Source organism: Convolutriloba macropyga, chromosome 7 (genome assembly GCF_964194025.1).
Source record: "Convolutriloba macropyga chromosome 7, txConMacr16.3, whole genome shotgun sequence".
NCBI lineage: Eukaryota > Metazoa > Xenacoelomorpha > Acoela > Convolutidae > Convolutriloba > Convolutriloba macropyga.
This window is the reverse complement of record NC_134474.1, coordinates 35,385,201-35,410,614: the sequence shown is the minus strand read 5'-3', so window position 1 is coordinate 35,410,614 and position 25,414 is coordinate 35,385,201. Positions and strand designations below refer to the sequence as shown.

Here is a 25,414-nt window from a genome sequence, read left to right as displayed (position 1 = left end):
AACTATGCAGCAAACCCTATCATCAAACCCATAGGTAGGTAGGTTTTCTGAAAAAATTGTGAAAATTAGTATAAAATTGCGTGATTTTAGCGATCGGTTGTTCGTCAGTAGCCACGGGGGGGGGGGGGGGGGTGTACCGGGCGGCTGATGGGGAAGGAGGGGGCTGGGGGTGGGCAACACTGGGGTGGGGAAAAACAGCGCGGTGGGGTCAACAATGGGGGCGTCTTCATCCTCTAAGAACCGCCCTTCACACCATAAGTACGTCTCCAAAACGGTTTTGGGCTGAAACAGAGAAGAAAGGCTCTAAGAGCACTTAATGCCCGCTGGCCGCTACCTGTTTATCCCGTTTTTGAGGACGAAAAGTCAAAAGCGTCAGACAAAAAATTTGTCATGCGAAAAATCGCATAAAAAAAAGACCGACAGGACTAATATAATTGCTACAAACTTCGTTTGAGAGCAATTAAACAAACTTGTTTGAGAGCAATTAAAAACTGCTTTTAAATGCCGCACATGACCAAAAAAAATTTACTCGCTTACAGCCAATCGAGACGCTTGGCTCTTGAGTCTCAATAAACCTATAAAATGACAAAAATTGTCAAAAAACTTGAAAGAATTGCAAATTATGAAAAAATCGCAATTATGAAAACCTATAAAATGACAAAAATTGTCAAAAAACTTGAATTGCAAATTATGAAAAAATCGAAATACTTTATAATATTAAAAAGTTGAAAAGTATTCTATGGCCAACAAAAATTTTTCAGTAACCTATCATCAAGGCCTTGAGGAGGTTCCCTGGTTTCTGGGGCTGGAAAAACTTAGATAATGACAATAAATTAAAATAAAACTGAAAAAAATTCAAGTTTAATCAAACAATTGCTAAAACTCTTGAATGTTGAAAACCATTCCATTGCCACTAAAAACTATGCAGCAAACCCTATCATCAAACCCATATGTAGGTAGGTTTTCTGAAAAAATTATGAAAATTAGTATAAAATTGCGTGATTTTAGCGATCGGTTGTTCGTCAGTAGCCACGGGGGGAGGGGGGGGGGGGGGGTACCGGGCGGCTGATGGGGAAGGAGGGGGCTGGGGGTGGGCAACACTGGGGTGGAGAAAAACAGCGCGGTGGGGTCAACAATGGGGGCGTCTTCATCCTCTAAGAACCGCCCTTCACACCATAAGTACGTCTCCAAAACGGTTTTGGGCTGAAACAGAGAAGAAAGGCTCTAAGAGCACTTAATGCCCGCTGGCCGCTACCTGTTTATCCCGTTTTTGAGGACGAAAAGTCAAAAGCGTCAGACAAAAAATTGGTCAAGCGAAAAATCGCATAAAAAAAAGACCGACAGTACTAATATAATTGCTACAAACTTCGTTTGAGAGCAATTAAACAAACTTGTTTGAGAGCAATTAAAAACTGCTTTTAAATGCCGCACATGACCAAAAAAATTTACTCGCTTACAGCCAATCGAGACGCTTGGCTCTTGAGTCTCGATAAACCTATAAAAAGACAAAAATTGTCAAAAAACTTGAATTGCAAATTATGAAAAAATCGAAATACTTTATAATATTAAAAAGTTGAAAAGTATTCTATGGCCAACAAAAATTTTTCAGTAACCTAACATCAAGGCCTTGAGGAGGTTCCCTGGTTCCTGGGGCTGGAAAAACTTAGATAATGACAATAAATTAAAAAAAAAACTGAAAAAAAAATTCAAGTTTTATCAAATAATTGCTAAAACTCTTGAATGTTGAAAACCATTCCATTGCCACTAAAAACTATGCAGCAAACCCTATCATCAAACCAATAGGTAGGTAGGTTTTCTGAAAAAAATTGTGAAAATTAGTATAAAATTGCGTGTTTTTAGCGATCGGTTGTTCGTCAGTAGCCACGGGGGGGGGGGGGGGGGGGGGTGCACAGGGCGGCTGATGGGGAGGGAGGGGGCTGGGCAACAGTGGGGTGGGGGAAAACAGCGCGGTGGGGGGGCAATAGTGGGGGGGTCAACAATGGGGGCGTCTTCAACCTCTAAGAACCACCCTTCACACCATAAGTACGTCTCCAAAACGGTTTTGGGCTGAAACAGAGATGAAAGGCTCTAAGAGCACTTAATGCCCGCTGTGCGCTACCTGTTTATCCCGTTTTTGAGGACGAAAAGTCAAAAGCGTCAGACAAAAAATTGGTCAAGCGAAAAATCGCATAAAAAAAGACCGACAGGACTAATATAATTGCTACAAACTTCGTTTGAAAGCAATTAAACAAACTTGTTTGAGAGCAATTAAAAACTGCTTTTAAATGCCGCACGTGACCAAAAAAATTTACTCGCTTACAGAATTTTTTTTACAACTCAATTTCTCGCTCTCTAGAAAACAGCAAAATAAACAAAAAAACCACTCCCTTTTTGCTCCACTTCATTTTGTTCAGCAACAAAATCACTCCAAATTTTTTCACGTGTTTCATTTCCCGCTTCAAAATTCACTCCAACAAAATTGATTTTAAAAAAGGACTTCTCCGATACTCCTTTTCGAGTCGTAAAAAAGACAGCGCCCCAATGCAAATCAAACTCTTTGAATTGTAAAAAAAAATAGGAGCGCAATAATAGCCGCCTGGAATTGCTGACGCGGCCATTAAACATAAATAGACTATGTTCTGACCTAGCTCCTGAAGGTGCAGGTGGCATCATGGCAGCTCTCCTGTCGGGGCCGTAATCTGACATTCTGCCTCCACCACCCATAGGGGGATATCTGTCTCCTGGTCTGTCAGCTTTGGGTTCTGCTTTGATTGCCACTACATCTTGACGCCCAATCTTGTGATCTTTCTGACCTGCGATGTATTATTGGCATCAAATGAACTCAATTATTATATCTCAATGCAATTCATACAATTCATATTATAATATACGAAAAGATTATTATCAAGAGATACCGAACAATGTCTCGATTCTACAGATACCGAACAATTATCAAGAGATGCCTCGATTTTACAATTGTCGCATTTATTCAGTGAATTCACAATTTCACTGCTGCAAGCTTTTCATGGCACCTAAGAATGTGTGCATATCATCATTTCTTTCAAAATGTGTTAAAAGGTTCTGTTGTTATCAAACCAGAAAGCGCTATAATTAAGTTTCTTGCTTCAAAAATAAGCTCGGATCAACCCGTTTCTCCTGTACAAACTGGATAGCATACTTACTGCACACTTTGTCGGCTGCCTCGAATGTAGAGAAGTTTACAAATCCGAATCCCCTATGGACTCCTGTCTCCTTGTTCTTCATCAATTCAACTGCCTCCACATTGCCCAAGTCCTTCCCAATGTAGTTCTCAAAGTAGTCCGCAATTTCCTCCTCTGACAGGTCTTTAGTCCTTGCAAGGTATACTCGTTTTGTCTTACGGATCGAACCAGGATTGTTTCTCACCTCCTACGAAACAAATGCCGAAAATCGGAATATCAAACACAAAATGAAGACATAGGACAACTCTGACGCATTTAAAACACAACTACGTCCTCTCATCAGCGTCCTCTCATTTAAATCAAAATGTCATATTACCGTAGAAAAATTACCGGTCGAATTGCTCTGAAATGACTGGAGAGAAGGGGTTGGCTTCGGTAGTTGCTAGTCTAGGCTTAATAATGCCATCCACACAAGGGGTTAGCAAAACTGGGTGGATGAGGAGGGAAGGGGGCAGAACAAAAGGGGACCAAACTCCCCAAAAATACCTCAGCAGTTTTCTTTGCTTAGATACTATCAGAGCACAACAGCACTGAACATACACTTACTGTCCTCGGGATTTACCAGTTTTTCCTATTTTTGAGGGCCAAAAATCGATCAAGCGAAAAATAGCATTAAAAATCAACAGGACCAAATAATTGGTACGAACGGAGGCGATTCTGCCACTTCAACTGCTTTTTATAAGCCCCACTTAAAACTTGTGGTTCCGACCTACTTTAGTGGGGGAAGGAACTATTTACTCAAATGGGTTTTTTTGTTCAGTCAATTTTGGCCGATCGATATAGTCATCGTAGAGAGTTGTGAAAGTATCATGAAAAAGCCCGTCCAGCGTAGAATATGGAATTAGAAAGACATTTTCAATTTTCAATTTATATAGGGAGTTATCGAGGTTTAAAGTTTTGTGAACATCAGACATATTTTAGCCGTTTTTATTCACTTTTTCGGTATTTTTGCCCTAATTTTCGTCAATTTTGCTGAAATTTGTTCAAATTGTTAACTGTAGTGTTATTAATTTTATCTCTAAAGATATAAGAGGGTTGCTGAATTGTTCGCTCCGAGTTTGTTGGTTAGAATATATGCTAAATTTATGCAAAATTCTACTTTTTTGTGGACCAAAATTGGGACCAAATTTGCTTTTTCAGCCGAATTGCTTTAAATTTGCTGGAAGTAAATACCTTCAAACTGCAGCCAAAATTTTTTAGGCAGACAATCGAGCTTGTTATACACCCACTGGTTTTGAGAGTCTTCTGGAGTTATGATCCTTGTGATCTTTCTGACCTGCGATGTATTATTGGCATCAAATGAATTCAATTATTATATCTCAATGCAATTCATACAATTCATATTATAATATACGAAAAGATAATTATCAAGAGATACCGAAGAATGTCTCGATTCTACAGATACCGAACAATTATCAAGAGATGCCTCGATTTTACAATTGTCGCATTTATTCAGTGAATTCACAATTTCACTGCTGCAAGCTTTTCATGGCACCTAAGAATGTGTGCATATCATCAATTCTTTCAAAATGTGTTAAAAGGTTCTGTTGTCATCAAACCAGAAAGCGCTATAATTAAGTTTCTTGCTTCAAAAATAAGCTCGGATCAACCCGTTTCTCCTGTAATTCTACTTTTCTGTGGACAAAATTCTACTTTTTTGTGGACCAAAATTGGGACCAAATTTGCTTTTTCAGCCGAATTGCTTTAAATTTGCTGGAAGTAAATACCTTCAAACTGCAGCCATAATTTTTTAGGCAGACAATCGAGCTTGTTGTACACCCACTGGTTTTGAGAGTTTTCTGGAGTTATGATTTTGCCAGTTTTTTGCAAATTTACTCATAAAATATACAAAAAGCATTTTTATGTTTGAGAAACTGAAAGACTTCGTTAAAAAATTGATTATTTTGCAACCATTTGAACAAATGAGTGTTTTGTTAGACAGGCAGTAACATCTGGGCTGATCATGATCTTGCCAGGGTTCCTTACGATAAAAATTTAAATTTTAATTGGCCGCAACTTTTTTTTCAAAATTTTTCCGTTAAGTAAATGATTTTTATGTATACTTTTTTTACTTACAAGAATATAAAGGCCTCAATTAGGATCTCAAATCAGGCCTCAATTAATGACAGAAATTATTTACACAAAACGAAGCACAACGAGAATAGATTGCGGTTTCAGAGTTAGGCGCGTGGTTTCTATGGCTCTGAGCAGTTGTTTTTGTAAAAAAAAAGTTTTATATACTTCTTGAATTCGGCTTTCATTTGTTATATTTTATGACCAATCTTTAAGCCCAAAAACTTATTGTCCCCAGTCAAAGATCCAGTTAAGGAGGTATAAATGAACCTTGACACTTCTTTCAGTTGTTATCTAATGTCTGTTATGACTCTGAATATATTTGTTTTAAGAAAACATCGGTTAATTTTTGAACTCTGCCACTATATTATCTTATTTCTCTCAACTTCGCACACAGTCTCAGTAAAAACAGACAGAAACGAATTTCCTGTGGTTTATAAATTAATGTCTGTAACGGATTTATGTTCAACTTACTGACTCTTTTTGATACTACGCCTTTTCAATTTTTTGAGCATAACTGCATATTTAATGAGTTGTTTATTTCCTTGTACTATCCCATTATTGATAAGAGCAATTGGAGAAAAGCATAGTAGGGAAAATGCACAGCGATGGAAGAACGCGTATCTGAATATTTTATTGTTTGTAATATAGTTTATTCTTTTTGGGCTGAGACAGTTATCTAGCAAAAAGCAAATTTTATGGATTTTTTGTTTTTGCCTGTGTGTTTCTTTTTGTTGTTATACGCCATATACCTAATAACGATAGGTTTCACTTGCTCCTCCTTGGACGTTTAACTGAACCTAGTTAAAGAATTCAGTTCACAGCTGTTTGTTTTAATGACTTTCAAATTGAAATAAGATTTTTTTTCAGTTGTATCATTTTTGCTTTCATTTTCGTAACCATGTGTCTCAATCTAATTAATTAGAAGTCTAGATTACTTGTCGATTCAAGCATTTATAATACGTTTCGCGCTTGGTTATACGTTGTGACTGATTGCTTCGAGCATTAATTTCACAAAATTTCGAGATTTCTATACTGTTCAATTCCTGGGTAACTTTTTATTGTCATGTCTAAGTAATCCTTTTAGAAGGAAAACTCTTTGATTTTAAAATGAGGAGAAAGTGACGACATACAGTTTTTGCAGGTAACATCTTATAATTATAGTGCCTTGAACAGTGTGATCTCGTAAAATTGTTTAAAGTTTTGGATTCATTATATATTTGTTGTTATTTTGAGGGGTCGTGACTTAGCCTCATTTTCAACAGGCCCAACGGGCTTCCTGAGATATTTCAACTTCATCCATCGCTGTTTTTTGAAATGTTTTTGAAATCTGTTATGACTTTTGAAAATATATGTTTTCAAAAACATAAATGGGTTTTTGAGCTTCATTTTTTATTTATTTTTTGGTCCATTTGTAGCTCAGACTCCGTAAACATAGGTCACAACCCGTTTCCAGTGAACTATAATTTAATCTCTATAAAAGTTTTAGCTTCGAAAATTTGTTTCTCGGTTTTTTTACTGCTGTTACTGCGAGATTTTATAAAATATTTGAAATTTTTTTGGTATTTGTACATTTTATAGAATTTTTGTTTTCTTTTTAATTGATAACAAAAATCGTAGGTCCCATTGGCTTTGAAATTTTGCGCAATTAAATTGGATAATGACATGTCTGAATTGCTTCCTATGGAGATATAAATGAACATTTTAGGGATTCCAGTGAAATTAATTCTTTTCAAAAATAGAAACGTATTTTTGAAGTTCGCACCTCTTTGCTCTTTTTGTCGACCTATTAACCAGTCGCATTGAGAACAGGTTCCGTCTTTTTTCTAATGATGTATAGGTTAAATTGTTTCGTTTAGATTTTATCTGAAGCGAGTTTGATTCTGTTATGATTTTATTGATTATAGAAATCGAGTTTTGGTCGTAAATAATGTTTGTTGTTTGATATTTATTGTCATATTATCAACAACGTTCCTATCTCTTCATCATTTGGTGGCCAATTAAGTCAAGAATGCGGATGAGCGGGGTCGAACCTTATGTGCGTACGCACATTACCGAGCCTCCTTGTTGTCATATAGCAGCATGTTATGTAATAGAATATCAAAACTGATTGATATTAATTACCCCATATGTCTTCGCTCGATTATAAAGCGTGGTTTTGATTGAAACACACATGTGCTATTTCAAAATGTCAGATCACTGCAGTGCCAGATTGCAATGCCAGATTTTCTTATATACAGTGCGAGATTTAAAAATTGCGAGTTCGTTTTTCAAACAAGGTTACTTGACTCAGCTGAAGTCACTTCGAGGTTAAATCCGTGCTTTTCGATTAATGCCAGATTTTCTCACAGATTTCATTGGAGTCATGCAACATATACTACGCTTACAACGGTTAAAATATCAGTTCTAAACTGTCATAGTCATAAGAACAGATACAGAATACACGATAGCGGTCTGTCTGAAGTATTAATCATGATTGAGGGTTTCCTTTCAAATGCCATTTCTTGTCCTAACAGATCTAAAAAATGAGCGTAACAAATGATTATGATCAGAAGAAGAGTTTTGGCTAACCTCTCGACCGACAGCTCGTGTGCATTCCACATTTCGACCATCTATCGTGTGTGTTCTCTCACTGAGCACAAGGTCAAGGGAAGACTCGTCTTGGAATATTATGAAGCAGAAGCCACGTGGCTTCAATGATCGGCTGCTGAAACAATTTACATTTCTCATGTAAAGAGTTAGATCACTTAAATTTTATAAACAGTTATTATTACACTGCTGAGAAGCCTTTTCGGCACAAAATAGAATTGAACCATGTGCCAACGTACTTATAACCGTAGCTTGCAATGTAGACATTTAGTACCTAGGGACTGGGAAAATTCTCGGGTCTTTCCCATTAAAGCTCCCCCCCCCCCAAGCTTAGTCGTCAGATAATCTATAACCCCCCCCCCCCCCCCCCCCCCAATCATGGTAAATATACCATAATAGGGGGGGGGGGGGGCTATAATTTTATGGGGGCTATAATGGGAAAGACCCAAATTCTCGATGACCAATGAAAGTTCAGCACATCACCTCTTGGTAAGCAGGAACGCGAAGACCCGTAATTTGGAGAAAAATAAGTTTAAGTTGCTTACTCCGTGACCATAATGACTTCCTGAAGAGGACCGAATCTGTTGAAGTATGTTTCGACTGTGCTCTTTGATGTATCCACACTCAACCCTCCACAGAACATCTTTCTCCTCTGCTCATCGGGGTCATCCCTCCTGGATGGTCGCCTCTCTCCTCGATCTCTGTCTCCTCCGTACCCTCCACTCCCACTTCGGGGGGACTCACGCGAATAGACGTCATTTCGCCGACCACCAAAGTCACTTCGTCTGTCCATATTGTTTTGTTATTGGGATAGCAAACAGCCAAAAATATCTGGAATGATACGGCAAGCTGTTTCAAGCTCTCAAAATGTATCGGATAAAATTCAAGTACAATTCGAAGTGCAATTAGAATGTTTCTAAACTGAACTTTTCTCTTTGCTCAATAAAGTGTTGAATTTCAAGTTTGCAATTTAATCAGAGCGGCTCTCTTTCTTTTAGATTTCTCCTATAATGATAGAGATACATTCTTTCAAACACACGTGCTAAAACTTTTTTTAATGTTGTAAAGTCATGGCCTGACTTCTTAAAGTCGTGAGCATGTACTGAAATATTTTGAAATTTCAAAGTCTCTTTCTCATTATAGCACTTCTCATGGTTACGATAACGGGGGAACTGCAGGTACTATGGTGGGGAGGGGAGTAATAACGGGATATATTTTCAGCTTACAAGGTGCATATTATTCGCGCCCCCGACGTACGTGCCAATTTCTACATAATGATTTACTATGCAATGAATGTCTGACATGTGCTCTGTAACAGGGGGTGCATAACATAGTGGGGGGGGGGGGGGGGCACACAAACGGAAAAGATCCGAGCCCGAACTCAGGATACAATATAGGCACTGTACTGGGCTCCTGCAAATCCAATCAATACATTAGAACTTTAAAATATCCTATATAAAGCTTTGTAGTTTTCATCTTATCCGTTAGTTCAGTGCATCCCGTCATACCATATAAAAACTCATAATACTATGCAAGCAGAGTTCGCTAAAAGCGGAGGTACCTATGGTAACGATCCGAGAGTTTCAACTAAAGTCGATGATAGCGCACCTCTACTTAATTTGTACTAAAAGGTATCATTGCAATTCTTTTGATCGACTTCTGACCACTGGCCTGACTTGGTAGCGAAGTCTGATTTAATACCTGGTTCTATAAATTTTAGCAGGTCGCAGTGGAACTTTTTGAATTTATTCTATGAAAGCACGATGTAGGAGTTTCAGGTAACCGTTCAATTGAGTAGAAAGGGTCAGATTTAACAAAAAAAAAATAATTAAAACAAACTCATTGTGTTTATAAAGAAACCAGGAGAATCGTTAACGTGCATTTGCACAATGTAAAAAAAAACTTTAAACATTTCTTTGAGAAATCGAAAAACTGGAAATATCTCTTTAACGACCTATTCCGCTATTCAGGGGCTTTCAGATGATATCACTTTCCGTCTACAAAACATCTCCATCGGCCAAAAATGGTTGAACGACTAAGCCAGACTGGTATTAATTTCTAACCTCTAACAAAAGAGAGGCGAAGGCGATTGGAACAACGAACAGCAGTATTGAAAAATAAACTACCTCAGTAACTCTCGACAGCTTGAAAACACTCTGGTAATGAATCGTGAATTAATTAGCTTTATACATAATTACATTATATACAGCAACAAACAATCAGTAAAACGAACAACTATTTATTTTCGCTGCATTTCTTCAGCTCAATGTTTGTTATCTAAGTTGAATTGTTATTCAACTATTCAAAGCGTTACTATGACAGTCTTAGCGGAACTTATCACAGTCAGGATATTGACCAATTTGAATTCCGCCCATCGCGACTGAAACGGTTGTGGAAAGAAAGCACCAGGCCAAATTCAGCGATGATACAGATTGAATATAAAACACTTGTGCAGAACGTTTATCACTTTACCTCAAACCAACAGTTTTCATCCTCCACTATCAACCGAAATTCTCCTTCTTAAAAACATACAAGAGCACCGTCACAATATATTGCTGTTACTTAAGGAGCAGCGGGTCTTGACCCAAAATTGATGACAACCCTGAATCAACTGTTTCAGGGAAAAACAGAAACTGAAGCGCCAACTGAGTGGCTCCCTGTCGTAACCTTGACGGTATCTATTCTTAAGAGTAACTAAACTCAAAAATCAACCTGCACGCCGACCAACAACACCCGAACGAACAACAATTGAATTGCAAAGAATCCAGTGGGATCAATCTCGTCTTAAGGTGTGAACATTTACGTTTTAAAAATCCATTTCAAGAAGCTTCAAAATGTTCTTTTGCATATAAGTTTAATTAATCTGAGAATGTCATAGCAAGTAATCCTTTAAATCAACATTTTCCCGTAATTTTTGCTGTTAATTAAAGGTTTTGAAGCCATGTTTAAGTTGTCTAGTGTAGGAAAACAGGGGTTTTACACGGAAGATTTTTTGCTTGTTATAGACATCGATATTTCTTTGATATACATTTGGCGCTAAAAGTGTTTGCCGCAAAATTGCATTAGTTGTTATAAATAAATACTTGTATAATCCTGAAAATATTTCACAAACAACAAAAGTGACGTGATCAATAATTGTATAATTGAATACAGTTCAAATAAGCACGTATTTTAGTATCTAAAGAACCAAAAAGATGCAGTCGAGTAACCCAGCCAATTACGGGGTAAAACTATGTACTAAGTTATCATTACGAATACTTTTTAAACAACCTCTTTCAAGAAAGAAGTTCTAACGAATCTGATCTGTCGAATCTCATCCTCCATTTAATGCATATAAAAAGTAAATTTGACGTTTTTAAGTTAACACAAAGCAGTATATTTTGTTTTTAAACAATGATAATGAGTACTCTATAATCTATGGAGATAATCTATAGATGAAAAGAAATTAATAAAGACGGGAGGATTAATTGCTGGAAACTTAAAATGAAATCCGAACAGACTGTTTTCTTTGAGAGTTCTAATTTTGGGGAATTATGGACTTGGGAACCCGTATCCACTGGCTAGACATGCTCGGTTCACGATATCATGCGGCGATAAGGGTATAGAGTGTACCAAAAAATTTTGACGTTTTCTGTCAGAACATTTTCAGCCGATCCGAAAACAGGACATTAAAATTTTTCTTGCAACAATATTTTTTTCTCGCGACAATACACTCTAGGCCCTTATCGCCGACGGCGAAAACATAAATATAAATCAGTTTATTAAGTACAACACAAATCAAACAACAAGACAAGGCACACAGGAAGTTATTGTTGCAAAAACCAGACTATGTAAGAGCGATAAAAAATTTTGGATAAGAACAGCAATCTTATACATTTTTTGTAGAACAACAGATCTAAGGAGCAAATCAAAAAGAAAAGATAACCAATATCTACACAATTCCTTAGGAAACGATTTATGGAGAACGACCCCTGTACCTGGAGAGTTTGCTGCTTATGTACGAACTGTAACATCCACACAAAGCTCCTCTAATTGACGAAAAGGGGCGTGGACTACCCGTGAATGAATTCCACAAGCCTTCTACTACTATTAAGTTTCAGTTTCACTTTCAGTTAGCATTTATTCATTTTTAATCGTTTGAAGCATTCTGATAGGCCCATTACCACTGACAATTTTTTCCAAGTAATTAAAAACAACTGACTGTTCCTTCAAATTGTGCGCAGGACGAAGTTAACAAATGAACTTTTAGAGACCAATGAAAACATAGCCTGGCACTATAATTGTCCAAAATTTTACTCTCCTTTACAAGTCATAGGTAATTGCTATGACCAGATACTTGTTTTATATAATAAGATTCGCTTTATCGATGCAGTTGGCAGACAAATATTTAATACTACCAAACAGGAGCTAAGTAACAACAATAAGATTAAGTGTCACTAGCTGATGCTAGCGCCACTTCATCTTGAAAACAAAGAAAAAAGTTTTCTTCCATGTAAAGGAAGACATGATTGCAATTTGGAGTGATTTAATTTTTAACTCTCAAACGAAAGACGCAGCGCAAGAACTTGAACGTGAGATAAGTGAAATTAAACAATAAGAGCCAATCTAGTAGTCATAGTACTTATGATAACACAAAAACAATAAATTTAGACTCTAATTTGGTCAAATTAGATAATTATATAAATACCGGTATATTACAGCTTTCGGTATATTACACCGGTATATAACCGGTATATTACAGCTTTCGGCCATGTACACTACTATTTAATGGAATCTGGAATCACATATGCTTTACTTTTATTCGTCCTTGTAATTGATATTATATATTGCATCGATCGAATAAAACAAAAATAAAAAATACCGGCGCCTCAGAGACTTTCTGTGAAGTTAACAACCAGCTACTTTTAATATACTCTTGTAATCTATAGTAACTTCTATATTGCAATCTGAATCACAGAAAAGACTATTTTGAGTATCTTGTACAAACTCCAACAAATAAAGACTTTCCTATTAAAAACGATCCCAATACTGAAAGCGAATTACAAGAAATTAGCTAGGGACACTGAGAGGAAATCAATATAACAATGATGAGTTTCCCACCTCTCCAGCGTAATTAAATTATTAGACTTTTAGATATGTATGTGTTAAAATAATATGTTTCAAAACTTAACACTACGGAAATTAAATTCCATCGGAATCAATTTTACGCAGACAAAAGACATGAATAAACTCTTTCTACAAAGTTTTACAAAACATTACCACAGAACTATAAAAATTAAAATATTCAACCTACTAAAGACTTTAAATTACAGAAAATCGTAAACCAGCTCTAGCGACTTCAATGAGTTTTCTAAACTCTGGTTTCAGAATTAAGCCTCTAAAAATGAGCCAATAACCCAAGATAGCAGCCAGCGCTAACAGTTCGTGAACAGCCTTTGCTCTCTTAGTATTCTATCAGATCATACACAAAACCCATTGCAGCTTCATGTCACTCAGTGTTAGGTGCTGTTAACTTGAGCTCGAGACGGAATTAACAAAAATTTCAAAATGTCCCTATGCCTTTGGAAAAAAATTGGTATTTTAGAATTGACGAAGAAAATATAACATCCTCCCCAAACAAAAATTCAAGCGCTGCACTGCAGCAGGACATAAAATCATATTCAATACTTTTCAGTTATGAATATTTACGAAATTTTCCTGTGCAATGCGCAGCGAAAAAAACTCTTCAGAGAGGACAATCGCAGTAGATACATGTGCGCAGAAAGGTAAATTTTCATCGGCCTCTAATTCTAAATCTAGCTGTTCATAAGCAAAATAAAATGAAATAAAACGCGTATAGTATTTTCCATTGTTTTTATTACTCAGAACAATTCTATTCATAAGAAAAAATAAAATCTCTTACAACAGGCTGAATAACTTGTAAAGACTTTGAATTCATATGCAGGACAACCTCAAATGTAAAACCTGTGGAGAAGATCAGTAAATAACTGGTATTTCCGATTGCCTTGTACTATATCAAGTGGTTGCGAAAGTACGTTTATTGGCTGTCAAGCTTAATTGCCTGGTCGCCTTGAAGAAAAATTGAAAGCAACATGATTAAAATCGGAGATAAGTATTTTTCTAAAGAACCACAGAAAGAGCAACGCGCTCTCCTCTAGATCTACAATAAACCTCAATCATAATGCAATAGCAATAATATAGCTTAGTCCTCACCATACGATACAATACGTTGAATTTACAGGCGGTTTTATTATGAATACAGGCGAGGCACTCTACCCCCTACCTACTGTGCGCAAAATTACTATATTTCCAAAGAATTCGATAGGTACACTTAAAATTTCAGGAACATGTAGAGCACAAAGCACATCCAGTTATTAAACTTGACTTCCTATCACTACACTAATCACCGAATGTTAAAAAATTTCAGAGATTAATACTATACATGTTTGTGAACTAGAGCGTTCACTAAAGAACACACAACTTGCATATTTGGGACAAAGCCCAAAGCTGGCTAGTTTTCTGTTAACTAAAAACATAATTTTTTAGAGATAAATAGCAAAGTAGTCTGGTTCTATTATTGTCACAATTCCAGTCTCCTTAGCATATGGTAAATTTTTGTTATGAGAGGAGACATGTTTTATTGATCCGGTTAGCAGACAAACATTATCCACTGCTAAACAACAGCCAAGTAACAACAAGGAACACAAAAAACCTCGTTCGAAGCCGTCGGCCATGTGCACTACTATTAAGAGCAGTATGGAATCACATTCACCATATTTTCAATCATACAATTTGTAATTGATATTAAAGTTTGCATCGGTCGAACATTATAAATACAATGAATTACACGCGCCTCCGTGAGTTTCTGTGAAGTTCTACCATCAGCTACGTTTAATAAACTTTTTCAATCGATAGTAACTTCTGTATTTCGTCTGACTGATAAAAAGACAATTCTGAGCATCTTGTATACACCACAATTTAAAAGAATATACAATCAATATCTATCCGACTATTCAAAGCGAACTACAATGAATTAGATAGGAAAAAAATGGGAAAAGCAATCTAACAATGAGGATTCTCCCACCTCCATTGTAAAACAAATCATTTAGATAAAGGTTTTAGACAATAGACATAGATGACAGAGCACCTTTACACGCATTTGAAGACCTTCTGGATGATCAAACACCCTCGGAAATCCCTATCGATATCATCGATTGATATCTGTTGTCACCACTCTAAGAAATACAAGACGAACCACAACAGCCACCACAGTTACAAACCAAAACATCCTTGCAACCAGTAGAAATCATATTCCCAAAACCTCAAACGTTGCCCGATTAAATCTACAAACAAACAAAATCGAGGAACAAAAAACTTCATAACCATGCCACTTTGTACAAACTAAAGTCATAACCCAAAAATTAAAACCTACCGGGCAACAAATCACGGTATTGAAAAGCAGACTGAAAAGCTTTCTGAAGGAGCGCTGCAAACATTACGAACTCTAAGGACGAAAGGAAAGTATCCTAGGAGAACTACGCTCATGAGCCCTGAGGAGAGCATCTTGAGAAACTCTTTATATATTCACTTCGACCCTACTTGTAACTGTAAAAACGTGTTATTTTAACCCTAATTATTTTTTTGTGATGCAGTACTATGATGCAGTATTATCATTTAAATGTCATTAAGGACACGGCCGCGATGTACTGATATAAAAAGTCGAAATTTTACGTTGTAATTTTTGCTATTTAAAAGGCAGTGAATAAAATCGATGCAACAAAAGAAATTGAATGAAATTACGCCATCAGGAAAAAAAAGATATAGAGCGGCAAAATGTACAACGATTGAAAAACTAAGAACTGGTTGTTGAAAAAGTGTAGAAATAATTCTAACAAAAATCTACGGACCTTCTTAACTATTTCAATTGACGAATAGCTAAAATTATTCCCTAAAATCACGACTTTCCAAAAAATATATATGTTACTGACTATAGTTCTTAAGTTAGCGAAGTTTTTCCTAACCTTTTCTACCCTGATTTTAACTTCAGTATTATATTTCAATCTTGAGTTTCTTTTGCTTAAACAACCAAGCTTGTGCCAAATTATCTGTGTTAAACTTGTTTAAAATTTATATAAAATGTATAACTAGCGTAGTTAGTCAAATTTACATAATAAAATCCTTAAACAACTTTATAGGACTTATAAGGCTTAGAAATATACAAAAGGTTTGACCGTTGAGCCAGAAGCTAAACTTCGCACCCATGCCCATAGTATAGCTCGTTCAACATCAGCTTCGTAGACTCGTAATAAAATACGGAACCTGTTAGGAATTCCACTGGCGAACCAAATTATAGTTGATTAACTGATAGGTTATCTATTGTCTTCGGCATGTATTCGACACATTATGCGTTCAATTTCATCTTAAGAAATTCGCAATAGTCGTTTACTTATAAGAACCTGTCTTTTTCGATACAAGTTATTTCAGTTTGCTCGAAATAATACTAACTTTCACGCAAAAAATATTCCGATCAGGGATTTAGTGAAGAGCGGTTCGTTAATTGAACTAAATATAATACTTGAAATCTCACGAGTAAATTTCTGTAATTCACTTTATTATAGAACTCCTTTATATCAGGTACAAAAATCACAGCTTATTAAGAACTCGTCTCGTTTAATTTTTAGGCTTTCCCCAGCTTAACGGACTTCAGGTTAATATCAGACAGCTACACTGGTTACCGTTTCAAAAGCGTATTCTCTTTAAAATTATTCTATTTTAAATTCCTAATGATTAGGGGAGCAACCATTTCTGATGTATTTATTATACAGCAAATTAAAAGGCCAGCAATTACCAGACCCTATAAGAGGAGTGATCTGCTATCCTGCGTAATACGCACAGAATACCAGACTACATTATTCGAAGCTATACTAACGAGTATTAATTTTTAAACAACGGAATGAAAAACGACGCTTGATTAACTTTCGCTGGTGATGTGTTTTGGGAGGCCACTTTTGAAAACAACTCCTGGTGATACCAGATGACTAAGGCCGACTGCACAATCCAGCCTTGACTAACATTTCACTCCAGTCAGCTACAAAAGGCAGTGAATAAAATCGATGCAACAAAAGAAATTGAATGAAATTACGCCATCAGGAAAAAAAAGATATAGAGCGGCAAAATGTACAACGATTTAAAAACTAAGAACTGGTTGTTGAAAAAGTGTAGAAATAATTCTAACAAAAATCTACGGACCTTCTTAACTATTTCAATTGACGAATAGCTAAAATTATTCCCAAAAATCACGACTTTCCAAAAAATATATATGTTACTGACTATAGTTCTTAAGTTAGCGAAGTTTTTCCTAACCTTTTCTACCCTGATTTTAACTTCAGTATTATATTTCAATCTTGAGTTTCTTTTGCTTAAACAACCAAGCTTGTGCCAAATTATCTGTGTTAAACTTGTTTAAAATTTATATAAAATGTATAACTAGCGTAGTTAGTCAAATTTACTTAATAAAATCCTTAAACAACTTTATAGGACTTATAAGGCTTAGAAATATACAAAAGGTTTGACCGTTGAGCCAGAAGCTAAACTTCGCACCCATGCCCATAGTATAGCTCGTTCAACATCAGCTTCGTAGACTCGTAATAAAATACGGAACCTGTTAGGAATTCCACTGGCGAACCAAATTATAGTTGATTAACTGATAGGTTATCTATTGTCTTCGGCATGTATTCGACACATTATGCGTTCAATTTCATCTTAAGAAATTCGCAATAGTCGTTTACTTATAAGAACCTGTCTTTTTCGATACAAGTTATTTCAGTTTGCTCGAAATAATACTAACTTTCACGCAAAAAATATTCCGATCAGGGATTTAGTGAAGAGCGGTTCGTTAATTGAACTAAATATAATACTTGAAATCTCACGAGTAAATTTCTGTAATTCACTTTATTATAGAACTCCTTTATATCAGGTACAAAAATCACAGCTTATTAAGAACTCGTCTCGTTTAATTTTTAGGCTTTCCCCAGCTTAACGGACTTCAGGTTAATATCAGACAGCTACACTGGTTACCGTTTCAAAAGCGTATTCTCTTTAAAATTATTCTATTTTAAATTCCTAATGATTAGGGGAGCAACCATTTCTGATGTATTTATTATACAGCAAATTAAAAGGCCAGCAATTACCAGACCCTATAAGAGGAGTGATCTGCTATCCTGCGCAATACGCACAGAATACCAGACTACATTATTCGAAGCTATACTAACGAGTATTAATTTTTAAACAACGGAATGAAAAACGACGCTTGATTAACTTTCGCTGGTGATGTGTTTTGGGAGGCCACTTTTGAAAACAACTCCTGGTGATACCAGATGACTAAGGCCGACTGCACAATCCAGCCTTGACTAACATTTCACTCCAGTCAGCTACAATACTAGTCTGGAACCAGCTTACAACTGCAGAATTAGTCAATAACCTCAGTAACTAATTTCGATCTCCGCAGCAATCCCTCCTCTCTGAGCTCAAACGAGAAAACACCAGCCGCAACTTGAAGCTGCTAAATTTTCAACAATATTTCTGTCTTGGCCCCGCACTGATTTGCAAGTACAAGAATAATATTTTTCTTGCGAACCGAAGATGCAAAAAGATACCAACTTACGAGTTTTTTTTAAGTTAAAAAAAAATAACGACGAAGGCATTACATTTCCGTAAGAAGCAAATGCCATGCAATGAATTGGTTATAAAATAAACATATGCTGAAAATACTTGGACTGCGTTTAAATTTAGGACCATCTACTAAACTAGATCCGGAAGAAATACAGTTGACTGAATTCTTATAAAACTGCCGCGTGGGCTTCACTAGTGTTCAGCTGCAAGTTTCTCTGAACTATCAAAATCACTTCCATATGAGTCGTCAAGACTCTCTTCCACAAAACTATCGTTCAGATCTTCAAGCTTCAGGTCGTAAGCTGAAGCTGCCGCTGAGTTAATGCTGGTTAACAAATCGTCATCAATTCCTGCCTTCTTGAGTGTTTCTATGTACCGCTTTTCTGCTTCCTTCTTTGCGTTAATTTCAGACTGGCGTTCAAATAACAGCTGCCGGTTTTCTAGACGATTGGACATATCTGCTAGCTTTTGTTGGTATTCCATTTCTAGCTCTCGTTGCTGTTCTCTAAACTCTTGCAACTTTCGAGCCCTAGCTTCCTCTAATAGCAATCGATGGTCATTCGCAGCGGCTTTACTAATAATGTGCTTTCTGAGCGCTTGCTCTTTTGCTCTCCTTTTCTTTTCTTCACTTTCGGACATCTTCGAATCTCTTGCAGAGTCGTTGAGCCGCTCTCTAGTTTTAGTCGCCATCAGTTCAAATGATCGCGTAATTTTTGGAGGAATAGTGTCACTTTTGTAAACCCGGGGTTTTCGCGCTGGAGCTCCAGATACTGGTGGCCTGAAATTGATTCCAGTCGATGTTGTTCTTGTACGTGTGTCCAAATCAGCTTTCACACATTTGTCAACTTTGGATAAATGCTTCTGTTCAGTGCGCATAGTGAAAGGCTTGCACACAGTTGATTCCTTCATCGTTCTCGTTTTCGACACGTCGTCGAGAAACTTTTTATACTGGGCATCAAAGTCAGGTACTGAATGACTCAAGGCACTTTTCGATCTTTTCGGAATTGTTTTCTGGGTATCATTAGTCTGTTGCTTGTCTCTATTGGAATGTGACTTGTACGTGCCGGGGGACGATACTGGCGCTTTACTTTGTTTCAGCAGGGCTTGAGACCGAAGCTTACATCGGATCTGTCGATACATTTCTTCTTCTTGTAACTTTTCCTGCACACCTGGCTTTTCAAGCAGTTTCTTGGGAACCGGTTTGGCTTTAAACTGAACTGGTCGATCATTGTCCTCGGCAATCATGGTATCAATGCTTTTGGAAAGCTTGGATATTCTCGCATAATCCTTTTCTCTTTCCGAGAATTTGAATGGCTTTTCCATGCTCTTTAGTTCACTTTTTCGCATTTCTCTCGTACTATCCCTTACCTCCTTATCTCGCTCTTGCATGGCTTGATATAATGGTAAATAAGTATTTCCTGGTACAGGATTTGCCCGGAATCTTCTTGACAACTCTTTCATTTCGGATAATCGCCTTTGTTCCTGTTCCAATTCAAATATTTGCTGTGATCGGGACTTCTTTTTTGGTTGCTCGTATTCTCTTATCGTCATGCTAAACGGCTTCGGAACTGTAACATGCGGTTTCCAATTATCAACTGTCTTCTTGGCTCTAGAGTCTGATTCTACTTTATGCTTTGTGAGTGCACGGTCAATGTTTTCTAAATTACGTTCATGTTCCAAATCTAATTGCCTCATATAGTCAGTTATAGAAACACCATCCCACGTTCCTTCTGCAGTCACGTCTACCCTTTCCTGCGCGTCGTTGTGGTTCTCAGGTTCAACGGTTTCATTTCTAAAGTCTTCGAGGGATAGATCTTGGTATTCACGCTCATATTGCGCTAAACGCGAATTTGATAACTGCATGTTTCGAGCAGCTAAATCCTCTAAATTCTCTGCACTTCCTGTCACTTCGACCTCTCCGCTATCTTGGAGCTCAATTTTGGAAGCATACAAGGACTCCAGTTGTTTTAAGGTTGCTTTTTGTTCTTCCCTCAAGGCCATCAACTTTTGATAAAACTCCTCATCGCTAGAAACTACCTGCCCGGATTCCGTCATTTTAAGCTGAAAAGTTTACTCAATAGAAAACCGTATTAAATCAATTACGTGGTGACTTTTGACAACAAGCCTAATCGCTGTGTGCTGTGCGGATTACAGCAACTGCTCCAACCCAGATTTGGTTCAACAAAAATCGCCCGCGTGTCAACAGGGCAAAGTTTTTGAAGAAAATAGCTCGGAGATTGTTCTAATATAGCTGTGATGGCTTTGTAGACTTCAGTATTAAAACTTAATGAAAAAAACAGCTCTTGAAAAAAATTAACTAACGGAGATTTCCTAATTTGAAGTAATAAAGAAGTGTTTCTACAAGCCCGCCTCATAAATTTTAGTAAAATTGAATTATCCACAGTAGATCACGTTAGACAAAAAAATGCGAATGAAAACAACTTCTTAGATAATGAAAAGGACGACGTTATGCTTACAACTAAGTCAGAAGCGTAGATAATTCGCGGGACCAAAAGCTGATGCTGAGATCAGATTTCTTTGCTTTTACTGAATTTTTTAAACATAAAGGAGGAACCAATGTTACAAACTTTCATTCTTTTCAGATTAGTAGTAGTAGTAGTAGTAGCGAAGTCTTTAGGGATATACCATGGGTTTTCACCCTTTATGTCATTAGTAAGTTTGGAATGTTGGTTACAGTTCGTGCATTGGCAGAGTATCCTCCAGGTACATAGATTGGCTTCGTTGAACTTTTCAAAGAATTTCCAAAATTGCTGTGTTATTCGTGCTTTTCTGTTTTCTTTCCTTGTTAAGTCCATATGTTTACTCAGAATGTTGTGCAGTGTTCCGTTTCGTGTCCAGAAGTTATCGTCGGTCCTTTTGAGTCTGGTTTTGGATGTTGAAGCTGGAGTTGGAGCCTTGTCTGGTTCGTTCGTTGGTTTTACGTGTTATGTAGTCTGAAGTTTTTGCCATACTTGTGGTATTCACTTGAATACTTAAACTTCCTGACTTTCCTTGTTAAGTCGATATGTTTACTCAGAATGTTGTGCAGTGTTCCGTTTCGTGTCCAGAAGTTATCGTCGGTCCTTTTGAGTCTGGTTTTGGGAATGTTGAAGCTGGAGTTGGAGCCTTGTCTGGTTCGTTCGTTGGTTTTACGTGTTATGTAGTCTGAAGTTTTTGCCATACTTGTGGTATTCACTTGAATACTTAAACTTCCTGACTTTCCTTGTTAAGTCGATATGTTTACTCAGAATGTTGTGCAGTGTTCCGTTTCGTGTCCAGAAGTTATCGTCGGTCCTTTTGAGTCTGGTTTTGGGAATGTTGAAGCTGGAGTTGGAGCCTTGTCTGGTTCGTTCGTTGGTATTACGTGTTATGTAGTCTGAAGTTTTTGTCATACTTGTGGTATTTACTTGAATACTAAAACTTCCTGACCTCCATTGGTTTCAAATACTGAGTATTGTAAGATAAAATCGAACGTGAAAACTGCGCCTTGAGTAGAAAACACGTGAAATGCCTAAAGAGGCTAAAAAATAGCATCATATCAATAGCAAAAATAAGAGCAGTTGATGTAGAAGAAACCAATTCGTCAAAATAAATTCTGATTTTTAAAACAAATGTTTTCAATTTTTAAGTTCGTCGTCAGGTTTAAAATGTTTCACAAATTGTTACAGGATAAAATGAATATATTTACATTTGTCTGAGTTCACAATTTGAACAATTCCGGGAACTATCTTAGAAAATTAAATCGAAAACTTAACATTTTTAAAAAATTTAGCCTTTTTAGAACTCATATTTAAATCTGTTATCAATTTCTTTAAAAACATTCATATTCAGGATTTTTCGGCCATGTGTTTGTATTTCTAGGGTTATTCCGAATTTGCCCGAGCCCTAGGTATCCCTCTTATGTAAATTTGGTTTTGTCATGCAAAAAATGTTTTTTGCCCTATTTATCTTTCCCAAGTCAAGTTATGATTTTTAGTTGGAGTTTCCGCGCCCCACACTTATTGCGTTTTTAGTCCCGTCTTCATTTCACTGATGTATTTAGCTTCTTTAGTCATGAGTTCTTCTTCAGTTCGAGAGGCATCCAGACTTTTCCATTACATGTTTCTCTTTGAGCCACTACCTTAATTAAGATGTTTACCCACCGGTGAATCCTTCTTGTGATCTTCTGATATCCTAGTGGTAACATGCCGGCTTGTCTGCCCAACATAGAGGATCCACATCGATTACATTTTATCTCATACACCTAGTGGGATTTCAGGTCTCTATCAAAAGATGATTTTAGGGTGGGGGCATGATCTTAATTTTATTAATTTTAGCGCTACTAACTCCACTTGCAAGTCGCATAGTTTCTTCAATTTGCTTGCAAAAATTTGAGTAAAGTTTGCAATAAAATTGTTGATTTATCGTGTTTATCATGAGGTCTAGTCTTGCTTTTTGATGCTTTTTGTGTTGTTTTCAATTGATCTTTACTGCTAATTATTTTCTCTTCTAAAATCTTTCACTATTATTGGAGATCATTCATCTGGATACTGATTTTTGGTCCAGCATTTTTTGTTCTTCACAAACGCCTGATCGAAGGCCAACCATTTAGATGTTGCACTAAAAACCTGTGAACCGAACCTTGAAATACATTTTTCGTATGCTAAAATAGTGCACAGCTGCAAAAATTCAATATTATTCCTATGTCAGTTGGTTTTTGATACCATTGACAGCTGACATTATTTTGCTGTTCACATAAAATCAACGTTGATATCAAAAAAATCTAAATCCCCTTCCATGTTCAATTTTTTTAGGCAAAATTGCAGAGTTTTTGTAATGAATTTTCAAATTTCAAGTACTCATCCAGGTCAAATCCGAACCATGCAGATAACTTCATCCAGATACCTTTTGAACAATTTTATCCCCTCAAACTGCCTCTCTCTCTCTCTCTCCCTCTGTTGGTTGCTGCAAAACGTACAAAATAAAACAAGATCCTGCATGATTTCGTATTCCTCATTTGTTATCTTTCGGAATGAGTAAACAGTTTTAGCAGGACTCAAATTCTACATCGTTTCCTGGGAAAACCACTCTCCGAAATCAGTCTTTGCAGTTCCCATATTGATCAGATCTAGAGGTATTTTCACTAAGCTCTGTTTTTTGCGGTGATACCTCAAACAATTTCATACACACGTTTGCTAGTATTATAGCCAGTGATGCCTCCATAGCTAGACTATCGGATCGTACATAGCAAATTCCATTACTTTTAAATGAACATGTTTCACCGCTAGCCGTAAAAAAATTTTCATTGCGGGCCTTGGGATCTGTGGTGCTAGGTTGCTTGAATAGAGTTCTCTAGGAGCACGTTCTATAGTTTCTCCAACCCGGATATTGGTGTACAAATTTTTACGTCAAGAGATACTATCTGTTCGTTGTCTTCAAGAGACAGAGATAGTGTTTTTAAGGCTTTTCTAGCAACTTGTGTTGGTTTGAATGCTTGCGGCCCGTAGATTCTGGACAAACTGTGACAGAAATCTGTTCAAGGTTTCTTAACTGCTTACAGGTATCAAAAGAACAGGTCGGTGAGCTGTATCTATTTTGTGTACTTTTGCTAGCTCATAAAGCAACTGATCCGAGTTCATCAAATCATCAAGTTTTTCCCTTTACAATGACAGCCTCATCACACAGAAACCGCAGCTTTTGTCAAATGGTGCCGCCGACAAATCCTTGGCTTTTAGATAATCATGCTTTCTTGCCTCTCTATCCATTGGGGCTTCGGGTGCATTTTTGGCATACAATTATGCCGACCCCTCAATTTCACAAAGCTTAGCAACCCTCTGTTTTACTCTGGCGTAAATCACGAACAAGTTTGTCAACGTTTGAGAGGAAGCGGACCTCATTTAACTTCTCTCTCGCAGGGTTTTCAGGTCCCAACGATTGAACCTCAAACACAAACTTTTGAAAATCACGGTCATCTTTTATCACAACATTAGTATGGGAGCCTATCCACAGTGGTTTATATTGTCTCTCTGAGAGTTTATCAAGATTTCCATTTCACCTATTTTGAACAAAATACAATTTTTTCCGCACGGCTTAAATCGTCTTTTGGAGTTTCGATTCAGAACTGTGCACCGCTTGTTCAGAAAAGACTTCATTTTCAGGAGCGCGAAACCTCAAAAAATCTGGAATGATATCATTGTCAACGCACAACGCATTTTTTTAAAAACTCAATTGGGTAATTGCAGCCAGTGAAATCTTTTAGGGTTTCCAAGTAATCAAGATAGAGTTTTTAACAATTTGATTTTTTTCAAAATAAACTTGATCCACCTCTTTGGCAGTAAAAAGCACATACCTCAAAGAAGCTCAAGGACAGAGGGCAATGAATTCCGATTTTTCAGGAGCTCCTTCTCAGCTTGTGTCTGTTGCACCCTCCGTGCCTTGGCTCTGGCCTTCTTCTGACTTTTGCCTAAGTTCTTGCTTATTCTTTTCCTGAACAGACCTCTTAAACTGCATTGATGGCTTAATACTGTCTCCAGGGCCTTAGTTTCCAACCAAGCGTAATGATGCGGCACGCAATATTTATCTCGCTGCGTCTTCCTTTCTCGATTCGAATTGAGATGCTCTGTTACCATTAGCAGCAGTACCTAAGACTTTTTTGAAAAAATGAAAATGATTAGTTCTGCATGATAACAATTGACGACAGAAAAGAGAGTATTAGACTTAGGGGAACATTTCATTGAGCCTTAGAGACGCTCAATAGCAAAAAAAACGCAAGAAGCTGGATAGTATCAGCACTTATTGCTCTGCAGGAACTCATGTGTTCTTTTTTACAGAGAAACGCAAGACAATAAATTTTACAACCACAAACAGTCAAGATGGAAAAA

General features: G+C 36.9%; 2 protein-coding genes across 3 annotated transcripts in view; both read right to left on the bottom strand.

The window, feature by feature from the left end:
- LOC142342229 (uncharacterized) overlaps positions 1-8,923 on the bottom strand; it is a 41,054-nt gene extending 32,131 nt beyond the window's left edge. Inside the window, exons 1-4 of one of the 2 annotated variants that reach the window (XM_075393488.1) lie at positions 8,429-8,923; positions 7,866-8,001; positions 3,183-3,408; positions 2,645-2,813 (exon numbers count right to left, since the gene is read on the bottom strand). In XM_075393488.1, coding sequence (XP_075249603.1) covers positions 2,645-2,813; positions 3,183-3,408; positions 7,866-8,001; positions 8,429-8,676 — 779 coding nt within the window. In that variant the 5' untranslated portion in view covers positions 8,677-8,923. The remainder of the gene's footprint in view (positions 1-2,644; positions 2,814-3,182; positions 3,409-7,865; positions 8,002-8,428) is intronic. The other variant, XM_075393487.1, reaches the window with a different exon arrangement.
- A 9,257-nt stretch (positions 8,924-18,180) lies between these two features.
- Positions 18,181-20,837, bottom strand: LOC142342228 (protein FAM161B-like). The gene has a single exon (XM_075393486.1). The coding sequence runs from the start codon at positions 20,607-20,609 to the stop codon at positions 18,747-18,749; it is 1,863 nt and encodes a 620-aa protein (XP_075249601.1). The 5' UTR covers positions 20,610-20,837; the 3' UTR covers positions 18,181-18,746.
- Between the last annotated feature and the right edge of the window lie 4,577 nt (positions 20,838-25,414).